At 42.0% G+C, this 19,448-nt stretch overlaps 1 protein-coding gene and 1 non-coding gene across 3 annotated transcripts in view; one reads left to right on the forward strand and one right to left on the reverse strand.

The window, feature by feature from the left end:
• LOC106606959 (transmembrane protein 104) overlaps nucleotides 1-19,448 on the forward strand; it is an 87,666-nt gene that overhangs the window by 25,493 nt on the left and 42,725 nt on the right. For both annotated transcript variants that reach the window (XM_045715237.1, XM_014203457.2), the window contains exon 8: nucleotides 780-876. In XM_045715237.1, coding sequence (XP_045571193.1) covers nucleotides 780-876 — 97 coding nt within the window. The remainder of the gene's footprint in view (nucleotides 1-779; nucleotides 877-19,448) is intronic.
• On the reverse strand, nucleotides 14,158-14,231 carry trnaa-ugc (transfer RNA alanine (anticodon UGC)). Its single transcript has one exon. It is a non-coding gene; the product is annotated as a tRNA-Ala (tRNA).

Here is a 19,448-nt window from a genome sequence, read left to right on the forward strand (position 1 = left end):
GAGTTTTGTGATTGCCTCAGAATGACAATGTGTAATTTTCCACCAGGAAGACTGGATCATCACTTCAACTCAGTAAAGTCTTGTGCAGTGATATAACTTTTACTGATACTTTTCTTACTGATAATCTAACCGCTCCGAGGTAGTAGGAACTGGCATCACTGATAATCTAACCACTCCGAGGTAGTAGGAACTGGCCTCACTGATAATCTAACCGCTCTGAGGTAGTAGGAACTGGCCTCACTGATAATCTAACCGCTCCGAGGTAGTAGGAACTGGCCTCACTGATAATCTAATCGCTCCGAGGTAGTAGGAACTGGCCTCACTGATAATCTAACCGCTCCGAGGTAGTAGGAACTGACCTCCCTGATAATCTAACCGCTCCGAGGTAGTAGGAACTGGCCTCACTGATAATCTAACCGCTCCGAGGTAGTAGGAACTGGCCTCACTGATAATCTAACCGCTCCGAGGTAGTAGGAACTGGCCTCACTGATAATCTAACCGCTCCGAGGTAGTAGGAACTGGCCTCACTGATAATCTAACCGCTCCGAGGTAGTAGGAACTGGCCTCACTGATAATCTAACCACTCCGAGGTAGTAGGAACTGGCAAGTCTGCAAAGTTTTAGTAATTCTGCCCTGTCATATTTAATCTTTTATCATTGTTTCATGTTCTTTTGCAATATTGTAAACTAGTCTTTCCTGTCATATGTTATTCTTGGACTGATTTGATCTGATCATGAAGGGATCTGTAATGATCACCAGTTTGTCTGTTCTCTCTGTAGTGGTAACCACTCATGCAGTGCTGGCGGTGTGAAATACGACGACACCGACTTGTGCTGGGGGCCTGTCACCAGGAAAGACGCCTACAAGGTGTTTCTGGTGAGTACATACTGCACCCCTGTTTCTCACCGCTGTCCTTCTACCCCCGTCCCAAAGGCCCCTGGAGGACACATGATGTACCACACCTCTCTCTGTCAGCCCCTGCCATCGTGACTGAGCCCCAATGTGCCAACCCCTGTCGGTGTTTGTGTCAGCCTCAGCCCAGAGAGCCCCTTCCAGTTCGGTCTCCCTCTCACGCCTCCCCTCCCGCAGCCCTGAGCAAGTGTGTGTGCCCTTGAAGTCTTAAGAGAGCGAAACTCCTGCGATTTCCACTTTTGCTTTAACTTTGCCGGCCGACAGTGATAGATGTGCTGATCTCCTCCTGTATTATTTCCCCCCTCCACTGTTCTCCCTCCACCATCCCTCCTCCCTCCACCCTCACTCATTTTCAACAGAACGAGCATACCCAAACAATTCTCCAATAAATGCATTGTTGTTTTTTATCTCGTCTGGGATAAGCCTCTTACATCATGTCAACGAATTGAAATTATGCTGATTTATAATCTCCTCCTGTATTTTTTGTTTACCTTGCAGTTTCACAAAGTTTCCTTTTAGGAAAGGGACATTTCCACCTCTGTGTTAATTTATCTAACTGATTGCTTCTTATTGCTTCTTATTATAGTAGATGTTGAGATGATGTCTGCTTGGTAATATGTTTCAAAAAATTGACTGTATCTGACAAAGTCAACTGTTCTCTGGTATTTCTTGAAGAAGTTGTCTCCTGTTACTAGTTTTGGTCTCTCCTGCTTACAGGCATTTGGACTTCTATTGGCTTAGTTGTATTTTCTCCCATTTTCTTCTCCATGAAACCTTATTAGATTTCATCCCGTGGTGGACTCGTCCTTAAATAAATAATTGGGCTTTGATAAAACATTCATCAGCTTCTGTTAGCACACAGGGAGTGGAGTGTCTTCCTGCTCCTCAGCCCCCCTTTGTCTTTGACGTGCCTGGGTCAAACGCTCTGGCCCCTTAGCCACTGCCCACCACTCCCCATGATCACTTTAAATAATTGATTGACTATTCCTTTTAAGCCCAGCTGCTCTCCATACACCGCTCTGTCCTGCCCAATGGAAATACCTCTCCTCTCCCACCTACGCTATGCCTGCTTATGCCCTCTGACACGTCTCTGCCCCACCCCAAAGACCAAGGTGCCCTTCGTCCTAATGATGAGTCTATCTAGGCACAATGTCCACAACATCTAGAGTCTTTGCCATCTGGAGTCATTATGCAGCCCAGTATTTTCCTTTTTCTTTACAACGTCCATATCATTTCACTGGAAGGCTTCAAGCTCCAAACTAAGTGACCTGCTTTATCACCCTACTGCAAAGTCTCTTTATGAACTGAGTGAGTCAGAGGGTGCTTTAGTATTGACTCCTATTGTAATATGCTTAATCAGAAAACAGTTGTCAGAAAGGCTGACAATACGGCATTGGGAAATGCTTAATTATTTTGTTTTGGTTTAGCTAAAGAATTCAAATGAGCCTATTCATTCATATATTATGCCGTCCCATTCTTTGAGTGTATGAAAAAGGCATTACAAAAAGAACCATAATTACAATTCCTAATTACTTTTTTGTTTTGGTTATGCAATTAGTTTGACTTAGTTTTGAGCCTCTAAGAGGGTGTAGGCATTAGCAAACACACTGCGTTCAATATGTTAGCGTTAGTTGCTGCTCAGTTGTTGTATACCAATGGAATTGCTCAAAGCTGGTCTTTGAACTATGTTCAGGAGGTTCTCTGTGTTTCAGTGGTCATTCTATCTGTTAATGGCCCTTCTCTCCTGTCCTCATCAACCACATTTCTCTCCTCACCATCACATCTTCTCAACCTCAAAATTGAGTAGTCTCTCCTGGCAACAGATTGTCAGTTAAAACCTTTTCAGGCTAGGGGGTGGTATTTTCACGTCCGGATGAAAAGTGTGCCCAAAGTAAACTGCCTGCTACTCAGGCCCAGAAGCTAGTATATGCATATAATTGGTAGATTTGGATAGAAAACACTCTAAAGTTTCTAAAACTGTTAAAATTATGTCTGTGACTATAACACAACTTATTTGGCAGGCGCAACCCCGAGGACAAACCATCCAGTATTTTGTTTTTTGAGTTGACAGTGTTTTTTCAATGGCTTTTCTATGTGGATCTAGATTTCTAAGGCACTTGCTTGCAGTTCCTATCGCTTCCACTGGATGTCAACAGTCTTTAGAAATTGGTTGATGTTTTTCTTTTGAGTAATGAAGAAGTATGGCTATTCAGAACGAGGGTCGAGCCTAGTGTACTGTTGTGTTTGGGGCGCATGACCTGAAAGCTCGCTCCACATCGTATTGAACACAGTTTATCTCGTCTTAAATTTGATCGATTATTTACGTAAAAAAATACCTAAAGTTGTATTAGGAAAGTTGTTTGAAATGTTTGGATCAAGATTACAGGTAACTTATTAGATATTTTGTAGTCATGTTGCGCGAGTTCTGAATAAAACGCGCCGAATAAATGGACATTTTGGAGAAATAACGACGGAATTTATCGAACAAAAGGACCATTTATGATGTTTATGGGACATATTGGAGTGCCAACAGAAGATCTTCAAAGGTAAGGCATGAATTATATCGTTATTTCTGAGTTTTGTGTCGTGCCTGGCGGGTTGAATTATGATTGTCATGTGTTTGTTTGATGGGGTGCTGTCCTCAGATAATAGCATGGTTTGCGTTCGCCGTAAAGCCTTTTTGAAATCTGACATGGTGGCTAGATTAACAAGAAGTTATTCTTTAATTTGGTGTATTGCACTTGTGAATGTATGAAAGTTAAATATTTTTAATACTTTTTTGGGAATTTCGCGCTCTGCAGTTTCACCGGATGTTGTCAAATCGATCCCGTTAACGGGATTCGATCCATAATAAGTTTTAATCCTCCATTTGTACCTTGACCAGGCATTTGTAGCTCCCAGTTCTATAGGTGTCATTGATAAGGGGCTTTAATCCCATGCTATGGTGTTATCGGTTTCCTTAACCTCTTACATCTAGACGTTCCGCTAGCGGAACACCTGCTCCAATATCCAATGATAGGCGTGGCGCGAATGACAAATTCCTCAAAAATACAAAAACTTCAATTTTTCAAACATATGACTATTTCACAGCATTTTAAAGACAAGACTCTCCTTTATCTAACCACACTGTCCGATTTCAAAAAGGCTTTACAGCGAAAGCAAAACATTAGATTATGTCAGCAGAGTACCCAGCCAGAAATAATCAGACACCCATTTTTCAAGCTAGCATATAATGTCACAAAAACCCAGAAGACAGCTAAATGCAGCACTAACCTTTGATGATCTTCATCAGATGACACACCTAGGACATTATGTTATACAATACATGCATTTTTTGTTCAATCAAGTTCATATTTATATCAAAAAACAGCTTTTTACATTAGCATGTGATGTTCAGAACTAGCATACCCCCCGCAAACTTCCGGGGAATTTACTAACAATTTACTAAATTACTCACGATAAACGTTCACAAAAAGCATAACAATTATTTTAAGAATTATAGATACAGAACTCCTCTATGCACTCGATATGTCCGATTTTAAAATAGCTTTTTGGTGAAAGCACATTTTGCAATATTCTAAGTACATAGCCCAGTCATCACGGGCTAGCAATTTAGACACCCGGCAAGTTTAGCCTTCACCAAAATCAGATTTACTATTATAAAAGTTTGATTACCTTTTGTTGTCTTCGTCAGAATGCACTCCCAGGACTGCTACTTCAATAACAAATGTTGGTTTGGTCCCAAATAATCCATCGTTATATCCGAATAGCGGCGTTTTGTTAGTGCGTTCCAGAAACTATCCGAAATGGTATATCAGGGTCGTGCGCATGGCGCAATTCGTGACAAAAAAAATCTAAATATTCCATTACCGTACTTCGAAGCATGTCAACCGCTGTTTAAAATACATTTTTATGCAATTTATCTCGTAAAAAAGCAATAATATTCCAACCGGGAATCTCCTTTTCGGCAAACAGAGGAAAAATCACAAAGACGGGGGCAGCCAGGGCACGCGCCTAAGCCCACAGTCCCTTGATCGGCCACTTGAGAAAGGCGATAATGTGTTTCAGCCTGGGGCTGGGATGACGACATTCTGTTTTTTCCCGGGCTCTGAGAGCCTATGGAAGACGTAGGAAGTGTCACGTTAGAGCAGAGATCCTTTGTAATTGAATGAGATGGCAAAGAAGTTCAAGAAATGGTCAGACAGGCCACTTCCTGTAAAGGAATCTCTCAGGTTTTGACCTGCCATTTGAGTTCTGTTATACTCACAGACACCATTCAAACAGTTTTAGAAACTTTGGAGTGTTCTCTATCCAAAGCCAATAATTATATGCATATTCTAGTTACTGGGCAGGAGTAGTAACCAGATTAAATCGGGTACGTTTTTTTATCCAGCCGTGAAAATACTGCCCCCTAGCCATAACAGGTTAAGGGATTTTACTGTGGTAACTGCTCTGTGTACCATACGTATTAATCTTAAATAATCAATAGTGTGTGTACTGTGTATGTTGTGGTTTTGTGCTAAGCACTAATGCAACCTGAACTTCCTCAGTTGGGTGCGCATTTTGGTCTGCCTGGGCTGCCGTACTGTGTAGGGCACCACTGGCTGCCACAGGGGGAGTGGGATTGATGTCGGACACATTAGTCCAGCCACAGCGTTATTAGGGTTTAGAAAAGGAAGCAAGGAAAGATTAAAGGGCAGCCCGATTACAGCATAACGGCGCACAGCTGTAATCCCCGTGTGGGTGGCTGTTTGAGAGAGAGTGAAAGAGAAGGAGAGAGCATGATATAGAGAACTCAGGCTAATGTCACAAACAGACAGAAGTAGGGTTGATGGAGTGGTTCCTCCAGGGGGCCTTCTACCCTCTGCACCCTCAAGAATGGACTGTTGTCCATACAGACAGGCTTACGAGCTTTTTTTCACCTGCCCTGTACTGTGTTGGTCTGAAAGTCACAACCCTGGGCGTTGCATGTTTCGGGCCACCGGCCTCCTCATCAGACCAGTTTTTTATAGATGCCACCCACATATCAGTGGTCTGCCCGGCCAGACCGTTCTAATCGTCATCAACTGAGCCACAAGCTAGTCTTATTCTAGATCTCATTGGTCGATTTGAATGTCCCAGTCCCTTTATCAGAACAAGATACAAAACACATTTCAGTTGAAGGCATTCAGTTGTACAACTGACTAGGTATCCCCATTTCCCGTACATGACCAAAACTGTGGACACCTGCTCGTCGAACATCTCATTCCAAAATCATGGTCTGCACACTTCTGCACTCGGCGGTCCCGTTCTGTGAGCTTGTGTGGCCTACCACTTTGCGGCTGAGTCATTGTTGCTCCTAGACGTTTCCACTCCACAATAATAGCACTTACAGTTGACCAGGGCAGCACTAACAGGGCAGAATTTTGACGTACTGATTTGTTGGAAAAGTGGCATCCTATGACGGTGCCACGTTGAAAGTCACTTAACTCTTGAGTACGGGCCATTTTACTGCCAATGTTTGTCCATGGATGTTGCATGGCTGTGTGCTCGATTTTATACACCTGTCAGCAACAGGTGTGGTTGAAATAGCCGAATCGAACAAAATTTGAAGGGGTGTCCACATACTTTTGTTTGTGTCTGTGTGTATATAGTGTACCTCACATTATGCTTGTAGATCTCTCATTTAATTTGTCATTTTTCCTCAGACAGTTGCCCCACGGTGGTTGCAGCAGTGTTTGTTGTGCTTTGACAACAGATTGTGGGTTATTTTTAGTATGTGACAACAGCTGTCCCAGTTCAGAAAAGTAGTTCTGCTCTACTAGCAGACCCACAAGGCTCTGGGGATCAGCACAGAGAAGGGGAGAGAGGTGAGAAAAACACTGACCAAATCAAGGATCGTCTATTATATAGGAGGGACTATTTTGATAACCGCTGTCAATAGATTTCTTCAGCTTATCTGAACAATTGTGAAGAAGTTACCGTCTTCACAGCCTGTCTAGGGCTGGGAATTTCCAGGGACCTCAAGGTGTTATCACGATACTTAGGTGCCAATATGATATGTATTGTGATTCTATATGTATTTCAATTCGATAATGCTGCAGAGACGAGAGCATGAGAAAATGAGTTTTGATTAGTCATGGAAATAAGTGCTGAAAACAAGTTGGCTCACTATTTTAAAAAGATGAAGAACAAGCTGTAGGATGAAAAATAACGGAGTTTTTGCTCGGTACAGCCGACTTGCTCTAGCTAATGCTACCAAGCAACAACAAAAAGTGTGTGTGTGTGTGTGTATATATATATATATATATATATAAAAATCACACACACAGTTGAAGTCGGAATTTTACATACACCTTAGCCAAATACATTTAATCTCAGTTTTTCACAATTCCTGACATTTAATCCTAGTAAAAATTCCCTGTTTTAGGTCAGTTAGGATCACCACTTTATTTTAAGAATGTGAAATGTCAGAATAATAGTAGAGAGAGTGATTTATTTCAGCTTGTATTTCTTTCATCACATTCCCAGTGGGTCAGAAGTTTGCATACACTCAATTAGTATTTGGTAGCATTGCCTTAAACAATTTAAACTTGGGTCAAACGTTTCGGGTAGCCTTCCACAAGTTTCCCACAATAAGTTGGGTGAATTTTGACCCATTCCTCCTGACAGAGCTGGTGTGACTGAGTCAGGTTTGTGGGTTTCCTTGCTCGCACATGCCTTTTCAGTTCGGCCCACAAATCTTCTATAAGATTGAGGTCAGGGCTTTGTGATGGCCACTCCAATACCTTGACTTTGTTGTCCTTAAGCCATTTTGCGACAACTTTGGAAGTATGCTTGGGGTCATTATCCATTTGGAAGACCCATTTGCGACCAAGCTTTAACTTCCTGACTAATGTCTTGAGATGTTGCTTTAATATATCCACCTAATTTTCCTACCTCATGATGCCATCTATTTTGTGAAGTGCACCAGTCCCTCCTGCAGCAAAGCACCCCCACATGACGCTGCCACCCCCGTGTTCACGGTTGGGATGGTGCTCTTCGGGTTGCAAGCCTCCCTCTTTTTCCTCCAAACATAATGCTGGTCATTATGGCCAAACAGTTCCATTTTTGTTTCATCAGACCAGAGGACATTTCTCCAAAAAGTACGATCTTTGTCCCCATGTGCAGTTGCAAACCGTGGTCTGTTTATTTTTTATGGCGGTTTTGGAGCAGTGTCTTCTTCCTTCCTGAGTGGCCTTTCAGGTTATGTCGATATAGGACTCGTTTTACTGTGGATATACCGTAAATTCCGGACTATAAGCCGCAACTTTTTTCCCACGCTTTGAACCTCGCGGCTTAAACAATGACGCGGCTAATATATGGATTTTTCCCGCTTTCAACTTTTTTGTTTACTGTTTAGATTAAATCGAGCGCTCTCAAACTTCCCATCATTCTGATTATGGTAGTCATTTTGTCACCCTCATCATGGCAAAGACACGGAGAAATGCATATGATGCAGCTTTCAAGTTGAAGGCGATTGATCTGGCTGTTGGAAAAGGAAATAGAGCTGCTGCACAGGAGCTTGGTCTTAATGAGTCGATGATAAGACGTTGGAAACAGCAGCGTGAGGAATTGACTCAGTGCAAAAAGACAACTAAAGCTTAGTACTAATTTTTTATTTTTTGTTACAAGCCGTGTTTCGTTAACCTCTATGGGCTACTCAACAGCCAGTTGAATCCTGTGGCGCGTTATTCAAATACCTTAGATATGCTATTACTTCAATTTTTCAAAAATATGACTATTTTACACCATTTTAAAGATAAGACTCTCGTTAATCTAACCACACTGTCCGATTTCAAAAAGGCTTCACAACAAAAGCAAAACATTAGATTATGTCAGCAGAGTACCCAGCCAGAAATAATCAGACACCCATTTTTCAAGCTAGCATATAATGTCACATAAACCCAAACCACAGCTAAATGTAACACTAACCTTTGATGATCTTCATCAGATGACAACCCTAGGACATTATGTTATACAATACATGCATGTTTTGTTCAATCAAGTTAATATTTATATCAGAAACCAGCTTTTTACATTAGCATGTGACTAGCATTCCCACCGAACACTGCCGGTGAATTTACTAAATTACTCACGATAAACGTTCACAAAAAGCATAACAATTATTTTAAGAATTATAGATACATAACTCCTCTATGCACTCGATATGTCCGATTTTAAAACAGCTTTTCGGTGAAAGCACATTTTACAATATTCTCAGCTATTTAGACACCCAGCAAGTTTAGCACTCATCAAAGTCAGATTTACTATAAGAAAAATGTTATTACCTTTGTTGTCTTCGTCAGAATGCACTCCCAGGACTTCTACTTCAATAACAAATCTTGGTTTGGTCCAAAATAATCCATCGTTATATCCAAATAGCGGCGTTTTGTTCGTGCGTTCTAGACACTATCCTAAAGGGTAAATAAGGGTGGCGAGCATGGCGCAATTCGTGACAAAAAAATTCTAAATATTCCATTACCGTACTTCGAAGCATGTCAACCGCTGTTTAAAATACATTTTTATGCCATTTTTCTCATAAAAAAGCGATAATATTCCGACCGGGAATCTGCTTTTAGGTAAACAGACAAAGGAAAAGAAAGCATTCGGTCGAAGCGGGCACGCGCCTAAGCCCATAGTACTCTGAGTGGCCACTTGCCAAAAGCGATGAAGTGTTTCAGCCAGAGGCTGCCTCGATATCGTTCAGCTTTTTCCCGGGCTCTGAGACCCTATGGAAGCCGTAGGAAGTGTCACGTTATTGCACAGATCCTGAGTCTTCAATAAAAAGAGCCAAGATGAAACACTACTTCTCAGACAGGCCACTTCCTGCTTGAAATCTTCTCAGGTTTTGGCCTGCCATATGAGTTCTGTTATACTCAGACACCATTCAAACAGTTTTAGAAACTTTAGGGTATTTTCTATCCAAAGCCACTAATTATATGCATATTCTAGTTACTGGGCAGGAGTGGTAACCAGATTAAATCGGGTACGTTTTTTATCCAGCCGTGTCAATACTGCCCCCTAGCCCTAACAGGTTAAAGCCTATTATTTTTGTTACAAGCCGTGTTTCGTTAAAGCCTGTGTAAAGTTCATTTGTTTCAATGTACCGGTAGGCACCTGCGGCTTATAGACATGTGCGGCTTATTTTTGTTCAAAATATATATATATTTTTAATTCAGTGGGTGCGGCTTATATTCAGGTGCGCTTCATAGTCCGGAAATTACGGTAGATACTTTTGTACCGGTTTCCTCTAGCATCTTCACAAGATCCTTCGCTGTTGTTCTGGGATTGATTTGCACTTTTCGCACCAAAGTACGTTCATCTCTAGGAGACAGAACAAGTCTCCTTCCTGAGCGTTATGACGGCTCCGTGGTCACATGGTGTTTATACTTGCGTACTGTTGTTTGTACAGATGAACGTGGTACCTTCAGGCGTTTGGAAATTGCTCCCAAGGATGAACCAGACTTGTGGAGGTCAACAATTTATTTTTAGGTCTTGGCTGATTTCTTTAGATTTTCCCATGATGTCAAGCAAAGAGGCACTGAGTTTGAAGGTAGGTCTTGAAATGCATCCACAGGTACACCTCCGATTGACTCAAATTATGTCAATTAGCCTATCAGAAGCTTCTAGTCATGACATAATTTTCTGGAATTTTCCAAGCTGTTTAAAGGCACAGTCAACGTAGTGTATGTAAACTTCTGACCCACTGGAATTGTGATACAGTGAATTATAAGTGAAATAATCTGTCTGTAAACAATTGTTGGAAAAATGACTTTGTGTCATGCACAAAGTAGATGTCCTAACCGACTTGCCAAAACTATAGTTTGTTAATAAGACATTTGTGGAGTGGTTGAAAAACGAGTTTTAATGACTCCAACTTCTGACTGTGAACTTCTGACTTCAACTGTGTATGTATGTATGTATGTATGTATGTATGTATGTATGTATGTATGTATGTATTAAATACATTTTTTTTACACATCGATACTTGAAGTCAAAGTATCAATATAATATTGTCCAAAAATAATCTTCCGATATGTAACTATATCGATCCCCCCCCCCATCACTAAGCCTGTCAAACCACTCTCTAGGATTGAGAGGTAGTGCCTACACATAGTATGAACTTTGCACCTCATGCATGCAGAGGATATGAGTGAAACTCAATAACAATATTCACTGGATTGCACGGAATGGAAGTCACAATTCTGGAGGTTAGCCTCACACCTTACCCTGAGGTGTCTGGACTATTTGTCAGGTTGACTTATCGTCAATGGCCAGCTCTGCGAGTTCTTTTGAAACTAAAAGTCATATCAGTTCATTCAGTGACTTTGTGACTGAAATGAAAAAGGTATTCCAGGTGATCAAAGGTTTTGTCATTCTGGAAACCTTCAATGGACGTCAAGCTTTTCACACAGCTTGTGCTGGGCTGTACTGTATGTCAGTTCCTTTCACATTCTTTAGTCCCATTTCAGACGGAGCTCAGACGACATTGATTGTAAACACAGGCTTTTGTCATAGCAAGACGGACTAATAACAGCATACAAGCTGCACGGTGGGTGGCCTGTTTGGGTCGCTCTGACCTTTGATTAGATCAATGGTGTCCACACAAAACAGTATGAATCATGCTGTGGAGCATAGCAGCCATTTTCTCCATCACGATCTGCAATACCTCTTTTACACTTATACTTATACTCCCCTTTTACACTTGTAGGAATTTGCCTATATGGATAGGGCTAAATTGAAATGTTTCTGACAGAAGAAATATGAAAAAGATATGCATAATCATGGTAGCAATTGAAAGGGAACAGTTTTGAGATTATTGGATAATTATTGGACCAAAGGTGAGGACACAACAGATCACCTGACACAAGACCGAATCCAAAAATTACACTGCATTTTATGTTCATTTTACATTTATTGTACTTCTGTTGCATTTGTTCATAACAAAATCTGGAATTACTCTGGATATATTCAGTAACATAAGAATATTCCTGGAAAATGTGGGGTAGGTGCAACATAAGACAAATAATTCCAAGTGTTTGAGTGAGAGGACTAATTGGTCTATCCAAGAGGCCACAGACCTCTCCAAAGTGTGCACGTGTCTTAAGTAATTTTAATGCACTTTTATTACTCAGAGAAAAGTCTTCAACTACAAGGTGCTTTTTTTTGCCCTCTTGTCTGTGTCGTATCCTGCATCCCAGCCATCACACAATTACTGTTGTTTTCACAATCCAGAAACTGTCCATTTATAAATCACAGTCTGGATCAGGTGGGCATCATTTGAAAGCTTGTTATATTGCCAACATGACAAACAAAATTCTAAAGTACGATTTTACAGTGTTAGGCTTTCACAATGCAGTTCAGGGAAATGGGTCATAATTTTGGTGCGCGTTAGAATGAGTGCATGTGCCGTGGCAAATTTTCTCCACAAAAGACAAAAATAGGCTCATTCTGTTTAGACACCCCAGTTTATGATGCCATGTCATCTTGTAACTGTACATCAAACATAGTGATCATAAACGTTGATATTGCATATGCATGAGTTTGATCATATAGATATGTGAAGTGTACATTTTGTACTCACTTGTATGACATAATACATAACAAACGTCATCTTCCAAAATACATAGTCCTCTTAATTTTAATGGGTGTTTGTGTAAGTAGCCGCAACTACTTGTCACACTCGTTCAGAACAGCGGTCAGTCAAACCCTTACAGTGACGTGAAGCGCAGAACTCTGACATCATGTTACTCTTCAGCCACAGCATTCCAATTTAGGCATTTATCCGTGCCCAAATCTGCTATTTTCAACCTGTACACGGTACGAGTGTAAAGGGCTACGAAGATGAGTTGGGTGAGATTTGATCTGCTGCTGACTGATTCTCGTGTCCAGAACCCAGGCTGTTTTCACTCTCCCTTAAAACCAATATACATTATCTTTAGACACTAAGAGAAATCTTACATCCTACCCACTCACTTCGATTGGGCTTTTCCTCAGTCATGCATATCCAAGCGTAAGGTTGTAGGTCATTGTGTGCTTGACCAATCCTAGCCGTTGACCTGCCCTTTACATTGGACTGCAGTTTTAATTGTAAGGATTATGTTTCGTCGTGAAAGTGCAACAATGGGGTCTTTCTGGGGACTGGCTTAACCCCAGCAGAGAGATTTCCTGAGACCTCAATTAAATCTCTTTGTCCGTTGTTGCTCCCTGGCGAGGTTTACCTTTTGATTTTCAATTGCAATTAGCAACACCATTGGGACTTTACTGCATAAAAAAGGCCCTAGCTGTCCACTGGTTCCATAATGCGTACATATACTGTTGGATAACCCAACTGTGATTTAAATGGCTGATTTTATATTGAGAATGTTTTTCTTGTGGTTGAGAAAGTGATGGAAATCAATACTGTATATCAGCTCAAAATTAGGTTTTGCTGACACTGCATTCTTTCCCTGTTTGTCTTTATGCATATGTGCGTATTAAAGGCTGTGTCCATTAGACCACTCAAAGTGAGTGGATGCCCAGTGAATTGAAATATTCTCTCAGCGGGCGCCACCCACCATGAAACGAGGCCACCTTTGTGTCAACCATCTGTTTAGATCCACTCCATTGAACGAGTCAGACTCACTCACACACTCGGGGACCCACAGAGAGAACAGACGCAGATAAGCCCAGATAATACGCACAGATACAGTATTTTACCCCAGGGTTTCTTTTCATGCCTCTGTCTGCATGTTGAAAAGCGAGTGATGCTTTCTTCAGATGTTTGTATATTTCACTTTGGAGGAGAGGGAGCGAGGGTGCTGTAGTGTAGCTGCAGCTCTGTTGTGGTGCAGCCATCCCAGAGCTGCAGGGAGATGACAGTGCAGATGGTTTAATAGAGATTACCTCAGCAGGGGGAAGTGTTTGAGTTGGGAACCACACAAGGGGAGTCCACTCCACACCACCACGAGGCAGAACCCAATCAGAGCAGGACACTGCAGAGGAACACAGCTGTACTGGGAGAGGACTGGAGGGACTGTTGGCAAGGGGGACTTAAGAGGTCATGCAGGATCTCTGAGTCAGAGAACAATAATGTAGGCTGAGGATCCAACTGATCATTCAGTCAGAGACTTTTGAAAGACTAGAACCTATATTTACATTTTACATTTTAGTCATTTAGCAGACACTCTTATCCAGAGCGACTTACAGTAGTGAATGCATACATTTCATACATTTTTTTTTTACTGTCCCCCGTGGGAATCGAACCCACAACCCTGGCGTTGCAAACACCATGCTCTACCAACTGAGCCACACGGGACTGTGGCTTACCTACTTACCCTGTTTAGGAAGAGTTTGTCCCATCTGTGTTTGCTAACTACAGCATATTGCTTCCACTCCAGCAGATTGAGCAGTTGTTAACCCTTTGTGTGTGTTGTGCTGGTGCTGCTGTCACATTACCATAAAGAGTGGCAGTTAGCCACACGAGACAAACTGCTAACGCCATCAAATGTGCTTAAGGATCTTTTTGGAAGCTGTCACTACAGAACTCTGTGGCTTGTGTGCCTGTGATTTGTAACCAAGGTAGTACGTGGTTTAATTATTGCTTTCAGCCTGTCCATTTAACTCAGTTTTTCCTCCGTCTTTTTGCTTATAGACTTTGCAGACGATCATCATTTGAGAAGTTATTTCACTCATTGGTTTTGAGAAAACAAAACAAGAGAGTAGTGTAGCCAATTGCTTTCTATTACTTTTAATGGAATTGTCTGTGTCAATTGTTTATTCTTTCCTTTTCTCAGGGGAGTAAGATAAAATAGACGTATTTGGCCTGTCTAACACGTTGTTAAAGTCCGTGCCTCGTGTTTAAGGAGAAAATCTACATGCTGAGTACAATATTGTTTTCTGTTTTGAAAAGCTGGTTATCTGGTACAAGGACATTGCAGAATGATGTACGGGTCTTGCTCGGTGGGTGGCTGAAAGCTAACAAACGTGATTCTCATGAAATTAATCTGCCGCTTAAACGGAACACAGGCTCCCATTTAAAAAGGGACAGGTTTCAAGAGACTTTTACATTCAGACCCTGTGACCTTGGGCTGATTGCTTGTATGTCTGTGTGTTGGTGTATTTGTCGGGGCCTGCTGGTTAGGCTGACCAGACCCAGCCTCCTATTGAAAGAATGACCCAACCGTTTGCGCCCTTCTCCAAAGCCAGGAAATAAAAAGGGACAGTCCGTTTCCTCATATAGAGCTTGTCTTTTTCAATTACACCGTGACATGGAGCATATTCATGAAAAGGCCCCTTAGTTGATGTATTATTTAATTTATTCTTCATAAGGTCCATCGTCATAATTTAATGAGACCTTGTTCTCTGTGCGATTATGGCACCCCCTTCTCCCCATCCCCCACATCCCCTACTAAAAGTTAGCCGAGGTCCTATTAAACCACAGGCAAATTATCGTTTCGAATTTCCTCCCAGATATGTCCCTTGCCTGTCATAAATCTTCTCTTTGCAGTGTTGCTCGTTATTTTTACCTAGGTGTATAATGGTTTCTTTTGAGGAGCCAGAGATTTTAATTAGGCAAACCAACTGGAAGACAACTGCACCCCAGGACCCCATATGAAGTCATCATGGTTCAGTGTAGCAAATGAATGCTATGCTCATCATTGTTTACTTTGACAACTGACAATTGTTCACAATTTACTTTGGCTACCCAAATAGAGGCTGCTGGCACAAATGTATCCGCAACAGTTTTTCGGGAGGTCTGGTTAAGCTAAACCCATATTTCTGGGAAGTTGTGAATGATAAAGTAGGGAATAGTTTTAAATGTTGGCTAAGAGTTTAGCTCATGTCTTATCCTTGGTATCCTCTCCTCTCTACAGAGGGAAGTGAATTTTGAGATCCAGTGTAAAGGCAGAGCTTTAGATCAGCCCCTCGATTGCGCTGTTGAACTAAGAATGACCTTTACAGGTCACACCCAAGTTCAGTATTTGTTTACGCTGATGTTCAGTGATTGTTGTATGCCACAACATTCTCTGATAGACTTCAAAGGCTTGAAACTCTGAACATCAGAGGGGTTTTGAAGCTAGGATAAATGGAGTATTCCAGTCTTATCTGTACAGTATAGAGTTGATCATCCTCATTTCCTCTCCTCATTGCTTCAGTCTCTTTCTGTTTCAGTAGTGGCTTGGTGATATTACTGAAGTTACTGACTCATATCTATAAAATCAAACTTTATTTGTCATATGCGCTGAATACAAGTGTAGACCTTACCGTGAAATGCTTACTTACAAACCCTTAACCAACAGTGCAGTTCAAGAAGAGTTAAGAAAATATTTACCAAATAAACTAAAGTTAAAAAAAGTTTATAAAAAATAAATAAAAAGTTACACAATAACGTAACAGTAACGAGGCTATATAAAAGGAGTACCGGTACCGATGAATTGTTCAGCAGTCTTATGGCTTGGGGGTAGAAGCTGTAAAGGAGCCTTTAGGACCTAGACTTGGTGTTCCGGTACCGTTTGCTGTGCAGTAGCAGTGAAAACAGTCTATTATTTGGGTGACTGGAGTCTCTGACAATTTTTTATGGAGTCTCTGACAATGTTTTATGGGCTTTCCTCTGACTCCGCCTATTATATAGGTCCTGGATGGCAGGAAGCTTGGCCCCAGTGATGTACTGGGCCGTACGCTCTACCCTCTGTAGCGCCTTACGGTCAGATGCCGAGCAGTTGCCATACCAGGCAGTGATTGAACTGGGCAGGATGCTCTCAATGGTGCAGCTGTAGAACTTTTTGAGGATCTGGGGACCCATGCCAAATCTTTTCAGTCTCCTGAGGGGGAAAAGGTTTTGTTGTGCCCTCTTCACGACTGTCTTGGTGTGTTTGGACCATGATAAGTTCCTTGACGTCCACATCACCAACGAACTAACTCTTGACCCGCTCCACTACAGCTGATGTTAATAGGGGCCTGTTTGGCTCGCCTTTTCCTGTAGTCCACAATCAGCTCCTTTTGTCTTGCTCACATTGAGGGAGAGGTTGTTGTCCTGGCACCACACTGCCAGTTCTCTGACCTCCTCCCTATAGGCCGTCTCATTGTTGTCACTGATCAGGGCTACCACTGCTGTGTTGTCAGCAAACTTAATGATACTGTTGGAGTCGTTTGGCCACGCAGACGTGCGTGAACAGGGAGTACAGGAGGGGATTAAGTACACACTCCTGAGGGGCCCCAGTGTTGAGGATCAGCGTGGCAGACATGTTGTTGCCTACCCTTACCACCTGGGGGCGGCCCGTCAGGAAGTTCAGGATCCAGTTGCAGTGGGCCTAGGATATCCGGGAGGATGCTGTTGATGTGAGCCATGACCAGCCTTTCAAAGCACTTCATGGCCACTGAGGTAAGTGCTACGGGGCGGTAATCATTTAGGCAGGTTACCTTCTCTTCCTTGGGCACAGGGACTATGGTGGTCTGCTTGAAGCATGTAGGTATTACAGACTCAGTCAGGGAGAGGTTGAAAATGTCAGTGAAGACACTTGCCAGTTGGTCAGCGCATGCTTTGAGTATACGTCCTGGTAATCCATCTGGACCTGCGGCTTTGTAAATGTTGACCTGTTTTAAAGGTCTTGCTTTAAAAACATTGTGCCATCTGGTTTGCTTAATATAAGAAATTTGAAGTTATTTATACTTTGTTTTACTTTTGATACTCATATTTAAAACCAAATACTTTTACACTTTTACACAAGTAGTATTTTACTAGGTGGCTTTCACTTTTACTGGAGTAATTTTCTATATGGTATCTTAACTTTTACTGAAGTATGACAAGAGCGTTACCGAGAGCGTTATCACACAGTCATCCAGAACAGCTGGTGCTCTCGTGCATGCTTCAGTGTTGCTTGCCTCGAAGCAAGCATAAAAGGCATTTAGCTCGTCTGGTAGGCTCGCGTCACTGGGCAGCTCACGTTTGGGTTTCCCTTTGTAGTCCGTAATAGTTTTCAAGCCCTGCCACATTCGATGAGCGTCAAGAGCCGGTGTAGTAGGATTCAATCTTAATCCTGTATTGACAATAACCCTGTATTGGTTCGTTTGATGGTTTGTCTGAGGGCATAGCGGGATATCTTATAAGTGATTAGTGTTCCGCTCCTTGAAAGTGGCAGCTCTAGCCTTTAGCTCGATGTGGATGTTGCTTGTAATCCATGGCTTCTGGTTGGGATATGTACGCACTGTCACTGTGGGGACGACGTCGTCGATGCACTTATTGATGAAGCCGATGACTGAGGTGGTATACTCCTTAATGCCATTGGATGAATCCCGGAAGATATTCCAGTCTGTGCTAGCAAAACAGTCTTGTAGCATCTGTGTCATCTGACCACTTCCGTATTGAGTGAGTCACTGGTACTTCCTGCTTTAGTTTTTGCTTGTAAGCAGGAATCAGGAGGATAGAATTATGGTCAGATTTGCCAAATGGAGGGCGGGAGAGAGCTTTGTATGCATTTCTGTGTGTGGAGTAAAGGTGGTCTAGAGTGTTTTTTTATTTATTCAATTTTTTCCTTTGGTTGCAAATGTGACATGTTGGTTAAAATTTGGTCTGTGGTGGTAAATAGACGGCTACGAATAATATAGATGTGAACTCACTTGGTAGATAGTGTGGTCTACAGCTTATCATAAGGTACTCTACCTCAGGCGAGCAAAACCTCGAGACTTCTTTAATTGGTCCAGCTCCTTTTGGAGGATGAAGTGCCATTAGTAATCTTACTCTTGATCTCTGTTTAAAGTTGGTCCAATCTAAATGTGACACAGAAAAAAATAGCGAAATAATGCTTTTTAGCCTATTAATTGATGGAAATACATTTGACTGGTCATGCTTATCGGTCAATAGGTTCATTTGCATAATTTTGTGGAATTAAATTGGCTCGTGTATTCGTTATGTATCTTATCATACACATACAGATACAGAGCCTTTGAGTGAAAAATCTGTCAGACAGCGCAAGAGCTCCCGAGTGGCGTAGCGGTCTAAGGTACTGCATCTCCAGTGCTAGAGATGTCACTACAGACACCCTGGTTTGATTCCAGGCAGTATCACAACCGGCGGTGATTGGGAGTCCCATAGGGCAGCGTACAATTGGTCCAGCGTCGTCCGGGTTTGGCCGGTGTAGGCCATCATTGTAAATAAGAATTTGTTCTTAACTGACTTGTCTAGTTAAATAAAGGTAAAATAAAAACAAGAAAATAATAATGAACAGAAACCGTTTCTATCTCCTTTTACTGCTTCACTATTCTCATTCAGAGGAGTGAACAGCCAACGAGAGCATACAGGTCGCAGTGGTGGGTAGTATATGGGGCTTTGGTGACGAAATGGATGGCACTGTGATAGACTGCATCCAATTTGCTGAGTAGAGTGTTGGAGGCTATTTTGTAAATGACATCGCCGAAGTCAAGGATCGGTAGGACAGTCAGTTTTACGAGGGTATGTTTGGCAGCATGAGTGAAGGATGCTTTGTTGCGAATTCTAGATGTAATTTTTGATTGGAGATGCTTAATATGAGTCTGGA

The sequence above is a fragment of the Salmo salar genome, chromosome ssa03 (assembly GCF_905237065.1).
Source record: "Salmo salar chromosome ssa03, Ssal_v3.1, whole genome shotgun sequence".
NCBI lineage: Eukaryota > Metazoa > Chordata > Actinopteri > Salmoniformes > Salmonidae > Salmo > Salmo salar.